This window comes from Ornithodoros turicata, chromosome 3 (genome assembly GCF_037126465.1).
Source record: "Ornithodoros turicata isolate Travis chromosome 3, ASM3712646v1, whole genome shotgun sequence".
In the NCBI taxonomy this organism is placed as follows: domain Eukaryota; kingdom Metazoa; phylum Arthropoda; class Arachnida; order Ixodida; family Argasidae; genus Ornithodoros; species Ornithodoros turicata.
The window spans coordinates 66,246,217-66,262,941 of NC_088203.1; the positions used below are offsets into that span (position 1 = coordinate 66,246,217).

A 16,725-nucleotide genomic window follows, 5' to 3' on the forward strand; every position below is an offset into this window, starting at 1 on the left:
ATAGAATAGGAACTAAGCGCATTCTTTTCACTTGCACTGGACTGCACTACCTTGGACTCCACGCAAGACGAGTTTTCGGGAGCTGCACTTTCCAGCTGAAAGGAACTTTATTAGTAATGCCTTTCTTTTCAACAGGAAAGTGCAGCACGCAAATAACCCAGTTCGGATCTGGTGCAGAAGGTGCAAGCGAAAAGAATGCATCTACTGACTTACCTGTCATCGAGTGAGTAGCGGAAAAACACAGTATTCGTCCTCCTTGAGTCGTTGTCGCACCAAGCAAGCGAAGCAGACCTGCCTTCCACTTATCTACCACTCAATTGACTTGAAGAAGTATTCATGTGGCACCGAGTTTTTCAGAGTCGGTATCGACAACATGTCAGGGAAGGACACTAAAAACCATCCAAAGCGGTACCGGCGTAGATTCTTGGCTTGCGTCCTTGCTGCACCCAACACATTTCGAAACTTTGCGGAGAGTTGCTGGAGTTGCTCCGGCACCGCCGACAGGGTCGCCGGCTTGAGCGCGCCAAGGAAAGTTCATAATTTCAAACCAACCAATGAGCGCTCGCATACCGGGGGAGCGGCCACAGGAGCCAATGGGCTCGTGACGGTTGAGAACTCGCGCTTCGACGTAAAAATTCTGACGTTTCATGAGGTTTGATGACGCGACCAGCTCCGGTGGCGCAGCGGTAACGCGTGCGCTTGGAGACTGGTAGGTCCGCGGTTCGAATTCGCGGGCCGGCTGTGCCGTCTGGGGTTTTTCCTGGGTTTCCCTCAGATGTGTAATAGGCGTATGCCGGCACAGTTCCCCTGAAGTCGACCCATGGACGCAGCTATCCTCCCCCCGAGCGGATTCCGCTCGGTCTTCCACTTCACCCTTTCCTCTCCTCCTCTCCACCACCTTTCCCTTCCCGAGAAACGTGCCGCCTAATCAGGCTGGCAGACCTCTCGGCATGGAGGAAGGAAAATAAGGAGAGAGTGTGACGTCACTTTGCGCGATTCCGGAAGTTTGGGTGAGGAGAAGCAACTGGAACAAACAATTCTCCTCTCCCAGCTCTCCGCAGCTGTCAGAGGAGTTGTGAGTGTTATGTACTGGCATTTGCCGTTAGTATGGCATGGTGGCGCCATCCCTCGTTGTGGGTAGACAACAAGGTGATCACGTGCCTTACCTTGGCAGCACGGGAGGCACCCCTCACTGTCAGTGCACCAAGCCTTGATAGATGTAGCACGTTGAGTGGAACTCATGTAACTGTCATTGCTGTGTTAATTAAACCTTGTCATCACTTACTGCGCTCGTTCTTGCCAAGACATAACATGTGGCGACGAGGATGGGATCCCCGTGGTTGAAGAACCGTCGAGGTCGTCTCAGCAAGCGGTGGTGAGAAGATATCAACCGAACTGCGCGTCCGTGTGTTTTGGCGGGAACTTCGTCGCATATCATGGCGACTCTTGGGCATATAGAGGAATTCGACCCATCGAGTCCGGAAAGATGGGACGCCTACGAATCCAGATTAACATTCTACCTTGAAGCAAACGGCATTACCGACCCAGCGAGGAAACGTGCTGTTTTCCTGAGTGTTTGCGGCGCTGCAACGTTCGACTTAGTACAGTCATTGCTTGCCCCGGCTACTCCCGAAACCAAGTCCTTCAGCCAGATACTAGCCACGTTAAAGGAACATTTTGCGCCACAGCCATCGGAAATTGTGTGCCGAAATGCGTTTTACCGGCGGAACCAAGGTGCGGGTGAGTCAGTGGCGTTATTCATCGCGGAGTTACGTCGTCTGGCTCAAAAGTGCAACTTCCCAAACCTGGAAGAAATGCTGCGCGATCGCCTCGTTTGCGGACTTGTGGACGAGAACCTTCAGAACCGGCTATTCGCCAAAAAGAAGCTCACTTTCAAAGTCGCCCAAGAAGAAGCATTGGCAGCGGAGGCGGCGGCTCGAAGCACTCGCGAAGTGAGAACTGCGGAGGCGGCTGCAACTGCCGACATAAATGCCCTGCACAGACAGCAACAGGAGCGAGCAAACGGGCACCAAAGCTCAGCCAGAGAAACGGGAAATCAAGGGAAGAAGACAAAGCCGTGCGACGGATGCGGAGGAGCTCATGCTCGGGAATTCTGTCGATTCCGGGACGCCCAGTGCCATTATTGCAAGAAGATCGGCCACATTGAACGCGTGTGTCGTTTGAAGCAACGGTCATCGGCCAACGCAACAACTGACAAGCCAGTGGGTCGGAAGGAAAGCAGTACGAGTACAAATGCCCTAAACTCTGACACAGCGTGCGATGTTTACTATACAAATCATCTGGGCCCTGTGCATTCCACGCATACGCAGAAGCACCGTACGTCTGTCCTCATCGAAGGCAAGCCATGTGAAATGGAAGTTGACTCTGGGTCAGAGTTCTCCATTGTCTCCGAACAAACGTTCCACAAGCTCATCAAGGATGGAACTATGCAGTGTGAACCATTCGAGTCCCAACTAACAGACTTCCAAGGGAACTCCGTCCAAGTCAAGGGAATCTCTAGGGTCCATGTGCAGTACGGTACTTTCGACGGTAAGCTGCGACTACTGGTGGCTCAAGGGCACCGTACAAGCCTCCTCGGCATGGAATGGTTTCAACCATTGGGAATCAGCCTCGTAGGGGTGCACCAGGTTGAAGAACTCTCTGTTGAAGATGTCCTTACAAAGTTCAGCCATGTTTTTGGAAAAGAACTTGGCAAATTCAATGGCCCTCCTGTGTCACTACACTTGGACTCGACCGTGACACCAGTGCGCATGAGATCACGACAGGTTCCTTTTGCTCTCAAACCAAAAATTGATGAGGAAATCGACCGCCTGATTGAGCAGGGTATCTTGGAACCAATTACCCACCCCAAGTGGGAGACACCAATAGTTACGGCCATGAAGCCGAATGGTGAGATAAGGATATGCGGTGACTATAAGTGTACCATCAACAAGGCATTGTCCCACCATCCCTATCCAATTCCTGTGGTTCGAGACCTTCTGGCTTCCCTCTCAGGAGGAAACGTATTTGCAAAACTGGACTTGGCTCAGGCCTACCAGCAGCTAGTGGTGGACGAAGAAGCAGCAGATGCACAGACAATCACCACCCACCGCGGAGCCTTTCGTGTGAAGAGATTGCAGTTCGGTGTCAATGTTGCGCCGGGAATATTCCAGAAATTCATGGATGACCTCCTGAAAGGAATTCCTAGGGTTGTACCTTATTTCGATGATGTGTTAATTGCTGCAGGCTCAAAGGTTGAGCTGGCTGGCCGTCTCCATGAAGTACTACAGCGCATCGCAGATGCAGGCCTCCGTTTGAAACGTGACAAATGTCGTTTTGGTGTGACACAGGTGGACTTCCTGGGATTTGTTATTGACAAGGATGGAGTGCATCCATCAAAAGAGAAGGTGAAAGCAATTCATGAGGCACCTGCACCCACGAACAGACAAGAGCTACAAGCCTTCCTTGGACTGTTAAACTTCTATCACATTTTCCTGAAAAACAAAGCAACAGTAGCTGAGCCATTGCACAGACTTCTGGACAAGGAGGCGTTATGGGAGTGGACACCTCTGCACGCAAAAGCTTTTGAGGAATGCAAGCAGCTGATATCATCTGAGAGTGTTCTTCACCACTACGACGAGAGCAAGCCCTTGGTGCTCACATGTGATGCATCTCCGTGCGGTATCGGGGCCGTGCTCAGCCATCGCCTCGAAAATTACCAGGAGGTTCCCATTGCATTCTACTCGCGCACACTGTCTTCTGCAGAGAGGAACTATGCACAAATTGACAAGGAGGCCCTCGCAATAATTGCAAGTGTAAAAAAGTTCCATTACTATGTGTACGGTCGGAGCTTTGAAATTGTGACAGACCACAAACCACTCCTTGGTCTGTTCGCACCTGGCAAACAAACGCCGCAAATATTGTCACCGAGAATGCTTCGCTGGTCTGTCCTCTTAAGTGCATACAACTACGACCTCGTTCATCAACCTGGGAGGAACATTAGGCATGCCGATGCCTTAAGTCGCCTGCCGTTGGGCGTTCCAGAGTTCGTGGTGCCACCCCCTCTGGAAGTGTTGTTCCTCGAGGGCATGCCTAATCCACCACTCCACGCCGAGGACATTGCACAGATGACAGCTAGGGATCCTATTCTGTCAAGAGTCCTAAACTGGGCATTAAAAGGGTGGCCATCGGGGGACACGGAACCCGATTTTCAAACTTTTAAAGTGCGGCAGCATGAGCTTACTGTGCATAAAGGGTGCATCCTCTGGGGAAACAGGGTAGTAATACCTGAGAAGGGTAGGAATGCTGTGCTGGATGCCCTACACACAGGCCACCCCGGCATTGTAAGGATGAAAGCCCTTGCTCGAAGCTACGTGTGGTGGCCAAAGATGGATGGGAACATAGAAGAACGTGTTAACATGTGTGTGACATGCCAGGAATCCCGGCCTGCACCGCCTCGGGCCCCCGTACATGCATGGGAAACAACCAGGTCACCATGGTCAAGGCTCCATGTGGACTTTGCTGGCCCTTTTCAGGGTCAGACATTCCTCATTGTGGTGGACTCTTTCTCTAAGTGGTTGGAGGTAGTTCCAGTGTCAAGCATGACTACACGTAGTGTCATAAACGCCCTACGGCAGCTCTTCGCAACTCATGGGATGCCGGACACAATAGTCTCTGACAATGGGGCGCAGTTTACTTCCGAGGAATTCCGTACATTCATGAAGGCGGGACTGATCCGGCATGTAACGTCTGCACCATTCCACCCATCATCTAACGGTCAGGCGGAGCGTATGGTGCGTACGACAAAGGACTCCCTAAGGCGCATCATAGAAGGAGACTGGGGACAACGCCTGGCAAGCTTCTTGTTGCAGCAACACGTGACCCCATGCACCACGACTGGCAGAAGCCCTGCAGAGTTGTTAATGAACAGAAGGCTGAGGACATTGCTTGACAGGCTGAACCCGGACCTAACTGAGCAAAAAAAGGATAGTGACGACGAAATCAACGAAAAGACCCATCTTAAACTGCGCTCATTTCAACCGCAAGACCTTGTGTTTGTACGTAACTACGGAAGAGGCCCAAATTGGATTCCAGCTACAGTGATCGAGGCGACGGGGCCTGTTTCCTACAGAACCCGCACACAGGATGGTGCAGTATTGCGACGCCATGTTGACCAAATGCGGCGCAGGGGACTACTGAGGGAGACACCCGAGGGCACCAACCAAGAGGACACAGCAAGGCCTGTTGTTCCTGATCATAGTGAGGCAACGGATACCAGCCAGGCAGAGCAAGCAGCATCTATCCTGCCAAAGCACAACCAGGTGATGACGCGAGAAAGACCAGACAGGGTCAGAGCACCTCCTCAGCGTTGGAAGGACTTTGTGTAGGGATTTTTTTTTTAGGGGGAAGGAGTGTTATGTACTGGCATTTGCCGTTAGTATGGCATGGTGGCGCCATCCCTCGTTGTGGGTAGACAACAAGGTGATCACGTGCCTTACCTTGGCAGCACGGGAGGCACCCCTCACTGTCAGTGCACCAAGCCTTGATAGATGTAGCACGTTGAGTGGAACTCATGTAACTGTCATTGCTGTGTTAATTAAACCTTGTCATCACTTACTGCGCTCGTTCTTGCCAAGACATAACAGTGAGTGCGAGTTTTGGTTTGCGATAGTGCGTTTCAAGGCTCTTGAATTGCGTGTGTTTGCTGCAGTTGCACTTGAAACTTCATTTACATTCTTCAGCGTGTAGGAGATGCCGACCTGCTGCGTGCAACGCTGCAGATCGCGCTCTCTTCGCAAAGAGCCTGGAGTTTCATTCCATTCGTGAGTATAGTATATATGATCAATTCATATGCAAGGAAACTGAAAGTTGTTAGCCAGAAATGCTGGACTTCAAGTTACGGCTGATTATTGCTTTCGTCACTGTGTAGGTTTCCAAAAAACCCACAGCTAAGAGCAAAATGGATCGAGGCCTTGGGGAAGACGTGAACTGGGTGCCGCCAGAGTGGAGCCGAGCTTGCTCGAAGCACTTTCACCCAGACGACTTCGTCCAAACGCAGTCTCTCGTCCGACTTCGTCCATGTGCAGTTCCCAAATTTTTTCCACAACATGAGGTAGGACGACATAAACGACGCAGAGCGCGCACGTGATACTTTTAATGCTTTCATCGTCAAATGGGTAGTTTTTGAGCAGCTTGACTGCTTGTTAGTTATCACGCTGGTTGCATGTCGCACGTGATATAAATATATCATACTTTACGCTCAGTGGTACAGGAAGAAAAAAAAAATCATAGATCTGTATTTTCGCAAGGTGCGCTCTGGATACTTCAGGAAATATTTCAAACTAACAGATGTCCTTTATTTTATATGTCTTTAGCATGCTGGAACCACAAGTGGGGCTGAAGCTACAGTGGAAGGCACAATGGTGAGATAGTTATGCTTATCTTGTATTGTAGTGTACAGCAGCAAGAAGATACAGGGTGTCCCAGAAAACGTGTCATTGAATTTTAATTTAAAAAAACTACGCCACCTAGAATCATGCTGCGGGCAGCATTTGTTCTTACTGGGTTCTTGCCACCTCCTGCTGTGCATATCATGTGTCCTAAGCTTAATTATGTAAAGTTTTGGGATCTGAACTCTGAAATTTGCCAAGTAAAGATTACTTTTTTACCCCACCAATGTGAAGAGAGTGCTGAATTTACTCAAATTCATGAAAATTGACAGGAATATTAAGGAGCTATCGCATTGGAAGAAATAGCCAAAAATCAAGCTCTACGGAGCTCGCACAGGATAGCGTGCGACGAAATTTTCAGCAAAATCTTTGTCAGTCCGACAAAAGGAAGTTGGAAACCCAGCTCACATCGGCATGGCAGAGAGGTAACACAGACATAGCTTACCGTGTCCGGCTTCGGCTGGGGACCATGCATGCCTTCCCTCTTCCAATTTCAGGAGCTGTCACTTTTTCTACTATCACTCTTTGGGCTGGGTTTCCAACCTCCTTTCGTCGGACTGACAGCGACTGCGCTGAAAAAGTCCTCGTGCGTTATGCTCAAGTAGCCCAAGAAGCGTGATGTTCGGCTATTTTTTCCCGATAGGATAGATCTTGAATATCACTGTCAATTATCATGAATTAAAGTAAATTCAGCACGCACTTTGGGGTAAAAAAGTGTCCTTTACTTGGCAAATTTCAGAGTTAACCTTCACAAAAATTTACATAATCAAACTTATAGGATACATGACATGCACGTAAGGAGGTGACAAAAACCTAGTAAGAACAAATGCCGTTGACCGCATGATTCTAGGTGGCGTAGTTTTTTATTAGAATACAATGACATATTTCTGAGACACCCTGTATGCTTGTTTTTCACATAACAGCTTATAGCGAGAAACCGAGTGAGAAAGACCCATGTGTTTATCATATGATAACTGTGGGAATAACAGGTGCACCCTCTGTGGAGCAAGTTCAACAGGTAAAAGAAATTTGCCTTAAGTAATTGTTTCCACAGCGTGTTAAATATTTCTACAACTGCTAATGAGACCTGTTGCGGACCAGATGCTGTGACTTAAGCTAAGTCCGTGTACAGACGCATTGCAGCTATTTATATGCACTGCGCATCCCATCAAGCAGGCCGTAAAGCGCAGAATAAAATATTAGTGCCAAGGTTTAGTGCTTATATCTGGGTTCTCCTTTGTTCACTGGCTCTGACATACAAGTTAACAGTTGTAAAGCTTGATGTTTTGCCTATATACTCAAAATAAATGAAGTAAATTCTACATCATGTCATGCTCCTGTTGCAGGAATCCCCCGTGCTACCACAAGTATACATAGAGGAAAAGGAACAGGTATAATGCCAGACAACATTTAGCTTGGATTGGTGAAATTTAACATAAATGTTTTTATGAAAACGTAGCATGCTTCTGAACTCCTGTGGGACCCTCTTGTCAGCGTGGACACTGAGGAAGCTGAAAGACCACAAGAGGTACATAGTACCTCTGCTCTGACAAAGGAAAACAGTGTAGAGCTCCCTTTAACTTCACTTGGGGTATCATCATCTCCCTATGCCATCATGACTAAGTTGTGCATATATGCTCTTTCATGTAATGTGACGTAAGTGCCCTTGGAAACCACAGAATATAGTAGCCCTTACGCTCCCACATTTGAAGTTTACTGTTGAGTGCTGTCGTAATGGGGTCCCAAGTAGAGTTCTCAGAGTACATGTGGCTTTCTGAAAGGGCACCACATGTAAATTTCATGCAAATTTTACACATTACAATTTATTTGAGTGAATGGTAACCCTAGGACACAAGTGGATCTGCACCCGAGGAAGACGCATCCCCTGGTTCTGGAAACCATGCAAGTCAGGTATGAATGGTGAATTCTATGTTCACAGCCCGTATAGCTCTCAGTGTTTCTTGTGAGCATGTTGGCATAACAGGGTTCCAAAAGGAAACAGCATTCCAACGCAAACACGTGTGACACAAAGAATGATATTCTAAATGTTTTTACGTATTTAGGTTGAAGAGGCAAGATTTACTTTCCTCCCTGGCCCTTATACAAGTGCACAAATGTTATGGGTAAGCTCAGTCCCGTGTGTAGGTGCTGCAGACACACAGCTGCTAGCATTACGCAGTCATTCATCGTTCGGCAAAACCCCTGGATCCTTCTGTCTTGCATGGTGTGTAATTTTAGGTTACAGAGTAGGTGCATATAGCCGCATCTGCATTTAAAACTATCCATACTGATTCTCTTCTCACATTGCAGAATGTGCATGCATTTTAACCTAACTGCTCCAAATAAAATGTATACTAAACACTTATGACTGATGATTCAGTGATGATTTTACTAACATCTACTGACTCCGTTCTGAACAATGTACTCCTCTATGTGAATCAATAAACAAATTAATTTTTCTGAAATCAAGCGTGTGTGACTATTTACCCTGAGATTATGCACCTTACAGAAGATGAACATGTTTTTTAGCAAAATAGTTATATTTACATGTCACTTCTGTTTATATGTAAATTAGCTATTAAACCATATTGTTCTAAATAGGAATCATGACAGCAAATTACAACAGGGGGTAAGTTTGCAATAGAATGGAAAGTTCTCTAGTATAATTGTTGTCTGAAATATTATAGACTGCGTACTGCAGGATAAATGTGAACCCCATTTTCTTTATGTAACTATGAGCTCGTAACAGTAGTCTGAGGGCACATATAAGCTATACTATACCAGGATGACCAACCTCCTGAACCTGGAATTGTTGGGGAGAACGGTAGTATAATATGTGCAGTAATTTTATCTGTAAGGGTGTTCCTAATTATTGGGGAAAAATATTACTCTGAAACGGCCAGGACTGCAAGAACAGTCTCATTTCATCAATATTTGTCGTAACCTGCAACAGGCCTGAACATTGAAAAGAAACGTAGAAGTGCAAGGGTGCAGGCGAGCTGGTACAATGTAAAACGACGATAAAACCTGAGACACGGAACAGAAAAAAGATGACACGACACGTTCCATTTATTCCTGTAATGACATCAGGTACAACAATGTGGTTTGCGCAACCCTGATTTTTCTCAGCTACTTGCGTACAGCGACGACATGCAGCATAACCTACCCGTGCGTTCTGTACTTTCCCGGTTGCATCCAGCAGGTTACTGTCAGTACTGTGGTACAGACAATGAAAACTTACTACGCTATGGAGCCAAACAGCACTGAATAGATAACGCTAACAAGAACATGGTCGGATTTCATCCGTTCCGCGCAGCTCGTCATTGCTTTCTCCAGTCAAATTTTCAGCATAATTGTTCCCCTGAAAGTTCGCATCGTGCACCGACAATGCTACGACATTCATCGTATCACTTGTTCGTCGGTTTAGTAATCTTAACTGCTAGTATCTCGTATCTATCTCTTATTGCTAGCATCTCGCCGGGCGCCACAAAACGCCATTCACGCCGGCAGCTGCCCCAGTTTGTTTGTCCCAGTTGTGGCGAAGTCTCACCGCAGATTGGCTACCTTTAGTCACCTGATCGATATGACGTCCTCATGACGCGTGCTATATGTCGTCACTTCCACTACACTTTTGTGATTCGGAAAGAAACGGTCGTGCTCCCTCCTTAGTTTTCCTTCCTCCAAGCCTCTCGGGTTCCTCCCAACGACACTCCTCCTCCTTGATGACGCGAATAGAGTCACTGTACCGGGGGAAGAGTACCGCAACCGCTCCGCGTCGTCTGCTCCGGCAGCCATATTGCTTCCAAGCCGCCGCGGATCGCGTGTTAGGATAGCTGTAGTCAGTGTTAGATCGCGTTGATTTCGCGGCTGTGCACCAAAAATTTTGTGACTTCCTGTGGTGGGAATCGGCTAATACTTAATGAAACAGGGCACAAGCGTCAGTATCGTTTGTTGTATTCTGTAGCTAGCAGACGAATTATGTTGGCGCGTGTTCGCCTCTAAAAGGCATCGTCGAGTCCCGTTTACGCTCTATAGATCAGGTTTTTTTTCTTCTTTTAGCTCACTTGTTTTGTGGACATAAAACTATAGTGCTCGTGTGTGCAGCTTCAGGTTGACATAAATAACCTCCACCAGTTTTATTCTCATCTCTTCGCAATAAAATTTCTATTTCACACGTTCAATGGCTATGTCAATGCCAACGTTTTTTCGCGCGCATGTAAAGTGCTGTGGGTTGTTCTTCCAATCCCCCGCTCCAACGCAAGCAGTTGATCTTCCATGAGGAGTAGACCGTGAGCTTCAAGTCACTACATTCCGTCTCAGCCTTTGCTTGTTTCTTTTAAGACTGCGACCTCGTCGAGGGGACCATCACATGACTTGTCTGCAGGCTTTTCCTGCGCATATTCCTCGATGCTCTGGTCACAGAAATTTGTGACGGTGTTGTCTTCCTCTGCAAAGTTGATTCACTCACAATTACAGCTCAATATTTAGGAATAGTTTTCATAAGTTTCAATAGTTCTCATAGTGCATATCTACATATATTTCGATGCATTACCATCCTCCACTGCCCCTTGATCAGTATTTAGGAATAGTTTTCATAAGTTTCAATAATTTTCGTAGTGCATATCTACATATATTTCGACGCATTACGATCCTCCACTGCACCTTGATCTTGCATAGTGTAAGTCTTTTGGTGACTCCTCGGAGAACTCTGCGTGCGAAGAACGGGGGATAGGAGCCTTCCTCAGCCTCGTAGGTGTCCGGTATGCAAAACTGCTTGGGACTGCCGTCCACTTCAACTTCTTTCGAATCTCGATCCTTGTCCTCGAAGTCGTCGCGTGTGAAGTGGTCCTGGTAGTGGCGTTTTGTTAGCACCGCAGGCAACAAGCACTACTTTGATACGCCCGGCTGTTCTTCGCACAGGGTACAGTGACTCTAGACGCGAAAAGCTCGCAGCGCCTCACTTTAGTCCGCAAGTGAACTCGCGAGTTTCATCCCCTTGGTAGTAGTTTTATTGCACCTGTACCCTGTACCTGTAGAGCAATACGCACCCACGTGGCCATGTACCTCCGGCCTCGTCCAGAGCCGTATATTAAAAGGGAGTCTGGCCATTGGGAGGAGTCACAAAAAGAGGCTCGACCTGTCAATCACAGTTTCGCTCCTCTGATTGGTTTGCTTTTTACCAAGGGGGTCGCCATGACGCCATACTGCCACCCAAAATGGCGACGAAAACAAACGCAGTGAAGCGGGGATTTCGTGACAAAAAATTTTCACAGACTAACCTGATTTTACGCTGCAAATGTACATCCTAATATAAATTTCTCAGAAATCAGTTTCAACTTATGCTCATCCATCAATATATAACTGAAAATAATACGTTTTGTCGCCGGTGTTAGGCCTAGTGAACACGGCGATCGCGGCGACCACAACGAAATCATAACAAAAACGGCGCTGTGCTGTACAATCTTATTTTTAACAGCTGGATTTCATGTATATAAACATTCTTGCCTCTTATATTCCAACTATTCATGTAGATTTGTTTAAAAATCATACCGACAACAGAATGTGTCCCAGCAGATGGTTCTGCCGGCAGCGGTACAACGACGGAAGCAGACGACAATTCCCGACGTGCCTTACACTCCCTAGGTGGCGCTTATCAAATTTGCACCAACAATCCACTAGTTTTGCAGATTGCGAGAGGTATCCATTTCAATCCCATCCAATCCACTTGCCACCCAAAATGGCGCTGCCCATGTTGGATAAGGGGGCAAATAGTGAGGATAGGCTGATTGATAGCGCCCCATATTTCAAGACTTCATTGGTCGGAAAGCTGAAAAAGTGGGTGGAGCTTCAGGTATAGGCATGACCCATTAATGGCCAGACTCCCTTTTAATATACGGCTCTGGCCTCGTCCTACTACCCGGCCCCCTGGTGGGCACTCTTCAAAGCATGTTCAACACAATATTGCCACAACAACCATGTATATAATATCCCGTACTGCGTTCTGGACAAAAATTGTTCCATAAAGAACGGTTCGGGAAAGATATACTCGCATGGCAGAAAGAGATCGTTCTAGAACCACAGTCGTTGTTTTAGCCGTGTATGCGTTTAGTATGGTTTATGTCAAGCATCGCCTTAGAAAGAGTCTTTTAGTAAACGACAGCGGTGCTTTGCCTCGCAAATATGGACACACCGAAGCAGCCCAAATAATTACTTCACGCAATTAGATCACACTCGTTAGGACAGTTAATCAGGCAGTGATGTAAGCTTAATCAATTAAGTTACTTAGAAAGTGGTAACACCTCCTTGAGACACAGGACTTATCTCTTTTTGAAGTACTTCCCTTCTATGTTTGTTTGCTTCTTCCTTTATTTGTTCTGATTATTTGCAGGCGCGGTTGTGCTAAACTGAATGTCCTTCTCCAGCACTCACATGCTTTTGTTGAATACAACTGCAGCGTGAGAAAAGCTGCTTGGGGACGGGGTCCTGCTATCCTGTGCTGACTTTGTCATGCTTGTTATGTGGAGCATGTTCCAAAAAATGCAGTTCCACGTATGGTCTTCAAATTGCAACAGGACTATTTGGAGCTTGAAACAGTTGTGATTTTGTCATTTTGGCCCTCGTGTACCCAGTCTGTGAAACGCAAACAAAAAAGTCTAACACGATATGCTTTTGTAATGAAGATCACTGATGATGAGTAAAGAGAATATACGAGTTCAAGTTTATTCAATATTTTATATCATTCATTATATTATTCAACATTTTATGTCAAGTTTATACAACATCAAGTTTGTTCAAGTTCAAGATTTATTTCTTGCGCGTATGCGTTTCAGGATACAATGAATGTGCAGGGAGGTCACAAAAGACTACATTTATTGTTTTGTGACCTTGCTACAATGGCAATATATATTTTAGGAATGACAATGGTCAGGTACGCTCTCTAAATTTGTAGCACTCAATTTTAGGTTGGAATGAGCAATGAATAGCAACTTCCCTCCTGATATTTTCTCATATATGCTAAATTTTAAATGTAATGTGATCGAATATGTGATAATATAATAATATATAAGAATATAATACGTGATAAATGAATGTGATCAACAGTAGATGTAAACAACATGGGTAGCCAGAGAAGTGCATTCTCATAAATAATTTTCTTCTTATAGCGTATATGTGCATGCCTATTAACTAAAACAATTATGACAGTTCCCTGACAAGTTTTAATTTCTGAGAGTGTACTGTAGAGGCTGCTTAGATCTACAACAGTTCATACAAGGTATTATATACTGTGAATGCCTTTAAAAATCCCATGTGACACATATGCCTTTACTTTCTGAAGGTGCTGTGGTATAGTCAAAGTTTGTGGGCATTACGCAGGTTCTGCACCCATTTCTTGAGTATGCCGAGGCAGCTGTGAAGTAATCTGCACTGAAGTTGATTATTCCAATTTTTATGGTGCATCAACAACAAAGGAAATAGTACATCAGAACATTGGTTTGGGTGCAACCAGTTAAAAATGAATATGTTGTTTAATAAATGCATTGGACAAATGTTAAAACACCAGTTTAAAACATGGTTTACAATCCCTGTATCTTCTAAAAATTACAAAGATTAAAAACTATTCTAAAAAGTATATGGGGAACTCTTCTAAAAAGAATTATAATCTCTATTATATTGCTGGGTGAAGGAGCCTAAAGTGTAAGGTGTGTTTCTGACGTGAACATGTAAGAAAATATGCAAAACAGAGAGGCTAACCACAGTGCGTGCACTGAGGTTGTTCCTTCCTGTAAAGTAGAAACCAGTGGATGAGGAACGTGATACTTACCTGTACACCCAGCCGTATCACACTGCACAGATTATTCACTGGGTAGCCCTCATGACGAAACGTGTATTGAGAGACCACTTTTGCCTTAAAAACTGCTACAAACAGCACTACACGCTACAAATTATTACTATCGTAACAAGCTGCCGATAGGGGGTCCCCGAAATCCACCATTAAGAATAAACGTTTAAGAATAAAACATTCAACAATAATCCGCTTAAAAAATACATGGTTAAAAATATATCTCCTAAAATAAACCGCTTACTATCCCCGTTTAGATATCACTGTTTAATAATCCACCATTAAAAATAAACTGTTTCAAAATCCCCTCACCATCTAGCACGGAGGCGGACTGATTGCAATTTACGCCGGGTTATATCGTGTTATGTTAGATTAGTTTAGTTTGGTTTCGGTTAGTTTGGGATAGTTTAGGCTAGTTTGGTCCTGTGAGATTAGGTAAAGCCCCTTGCTTGCAGTTCACCTTGATTTGGGCCATACCACATGACTCTAGCAACTGTAGGGTGGATTTGGGGGATTCTGAAACGATTTATTTTTACCGATATATTCTTAACCGTAGATTCCTTAGCGTTTATATTTGAATGGGGATATTTCGGCGATTATTTTTGTGCGTTTATTTTTAAACTTATATTCTGGGAGATATATTTATAACAGTGGGTACTTACGCGTTTATTTTTGAAAGATTATTTTTAATGGTTTCAAACGAGATACACCCCTGCCGATACAGCTCAGACACAAAGGCGTTATTCAAGTCGCGCCACACCACCGTCACGTGCCGCGGGGTCACGGAAAAACAGCAGCAGGACGTTAGCAAATGATCCTTCTAAAATGAATAAAATAAAGGAAAAAATGGCGGTCCTTCACGAATTTTTGCGGACGATCTATCGAACGGATTTTTGTTTTGAACACTGCTTTGCTATCTGGTGACCGAAGAGATCAGATGTTATCGTTGGAGCAACTTCGTAGCTTTTATAATTAAAAAGTTAATTATTGAAAGTTAACTAAGACATTGCCTTAGGAGTCTGTTAATGCCCCCCTAGGGAGTGCCCTTCAGCATATGCTATATTGCAATTGATTTCATCTCGGAAAAAGTGATTGATATATTTTTTAAAAATCTGTTCACACTTAGCGTGGACACCCTGTATATATATATGCAAGTGTCAAGTATGTTTCTCCGAATTATTCAAGACTTGGTCTGTTGGTCTTTTTGGCAGTTAGTTGCCAGAATTGATGAAGAATATGTCTAGATAAGTTTTATGTAGAAGCAAGTTAAGAGAGATACATTTTCAGAAATCATTCCCTGCATGTGTGTACACCTAGCTAGAGTCACTGCCACCCGTCAAGTGCTAGAAATATCCTGGCCACATTTATCATTACAAGTCCAATTTGCTGATTATAACAACTATGTAGACATAGGAGTTATATAAGAACAGCATAGTGCAACAGCTGTGTATGACAAACATTCCAGCAGATGTGAACAAACTACTTACTCAGACAGCAGGAAACAGCTAAGCTAAAGCTATGAAGATGAAGCTAATGTTTCCCAAGCTCTAGATACTCTTACAATCGGAAACCAAATTCTCATGATTTGTGATTTCTAATTCCATATGAAATGATCAGCAGTTCCAGATGCTACAGGACATTAGTTTATGCCCACATGGGCAATGTGAACTTCTTGTTCTATAAAGCCAACTTACAACTTGTACATTTTTAGCTTTCGAAGCATGGAAACAACAAGAGGAAAAAAAGGTCCAGTGTAGATTTGTGTCATCCCGTGGAAAGTCAAACCTCGCAACTGGGGCAAAGAAGAAATACCTCTACTGCCACCGTGCTGGAGAATACCAAGGAAGAGGAACTAAAAAAAGGCAGCTGAAGAGCCAGGGAAGCTGCAGGTCTGGTGCATGGTGCCTTGCAAGTCTGGAGTTTACTACAGAAAGAGATGGAGGTGTATCTGTCACGTACCAGAAGCAACACAGTGGCCACAAACTGAATGACGTCAGACACATGCCACTCGGTGACAGTGAAAAGCAAATGATTGCAAGTAAGTGTCTCCCTTTTTCAAACTGCAAGACAACTGCTTCAGCTGTATGATGAACAATAAAACTCTAGAGCGTTTGAATTGAGGACCACGTAACTTAGGGACAGTAATATAAATCACTATGCAAACTAAGCATGATATTCACATTATGTGGTAAGTGACATAAGGACATGGCAAGGACTATGGTTTAAACGAGAACATTGAAAAAGAACTTAGTCATAAGTACAACTGAGAGTATGGCTAGATGTATGCCATAAATGTATGGTGAACAAACTTTATAATGTGAAAAGCTCAAGTCTGGGCACAACAGTGGGGACAGAACAAACACAGCATGAAATGCAGCAGCTGTTTACGCACGCCCCTGCTGCCGAGGTAGGATAGCATACCGGGGACACAGCGCC

General features: G+C 45.1%; 3 protein-coding genes and 1 long non-coding RNA gene across 6 annotated transcripts in view; 3 read left to right on the forward strand and 1 right to left on the reverse strand.

Moving 5' to 3' along the window:
* The window catches only part of LOC135388565 (uncharacterized), a 285,782-nt gene that overhangs the window by 234,259 nt on the left and 34,798 nt on the right, over nucleotides 1–16,725 (reverse strand). The window lies entirely within an intron of this gene.
* LOC135388560 (uncharacterized) overlaps nucleotides 1–16,725 on the forward strand; it is a 44,967-nt gene that overhangs the window by 23,422 nt on the left and 4,820 nt on the right. For both annotated transcript variants that reach the window (XM_064618179.1, XM_064618178.1), the window contains exon 2: nucleotides 16,001–16,327. In XM_064618179.1, the coding sequence (XP_064474249.1) occupies nucleotides 16,291–16,327 (37 nt within the window). In that variant the 5' untranslated portion in view covers nucleotides 16,001–16,290. The remainder of the gene's footprint in view (nucleotides 1–16,000; nucleotides 16,328–16,725) is intronic.
* On the forward strand, nucleotides 1,053–5,635 carry LOC135387240 (uncharacterized protein K02A2.6-like). Its single transcript, XM_064616534.1, has one exon. The coding sequence runs from the start codon at nucleotides 1,437–1,439 to the stop codon at nucleotides 5,385–5,387; it is 3,951 nt and encodes a 1,316-aa protein (XP_064472604.1). The 5' UTR covers nucleotides 1,053–1,436; the 3' UTR covers nucleotides 5,388–5,635.
* Nucleotides 5,692–8,849, forward strand: LOC135387241 (uncharacterized). 2 transcript variants are annotated; one of them, XR_010420969.1, is made up of 6 exons: nucleotides 5,692–5,822; nucleotides 5,930–6,112; nucleotides 6,375–6,422; nucleotides 7,796–7,840; nucleotides 7,909–8,360; nucleotides 8,513–8,849. XR_010420969.1 is itself a non-coding variant. In XM_064616535.1 (5 exons), the coding sequence occupies exons 2-5, from the start codon at nucleotides 5,960–5,962 to the stop codon at nucleotides 8,107–8,109; spliced, it is 447 nt and encodes a 148-aa protein (XP_064472605.1). In that variant the 5' UTR covers nucleotides 5,692–5,822; nucleotides 5,930–5,959; the 3' UTR covers nucleotides 8,110–8,849. The 2 variants fall into 2 exon arrangements, 1 of the variants encoding a protein (XP_064472605.1); XM_064616535.1 differs by having other exon boundaries at nucleotides 7,909–8,849.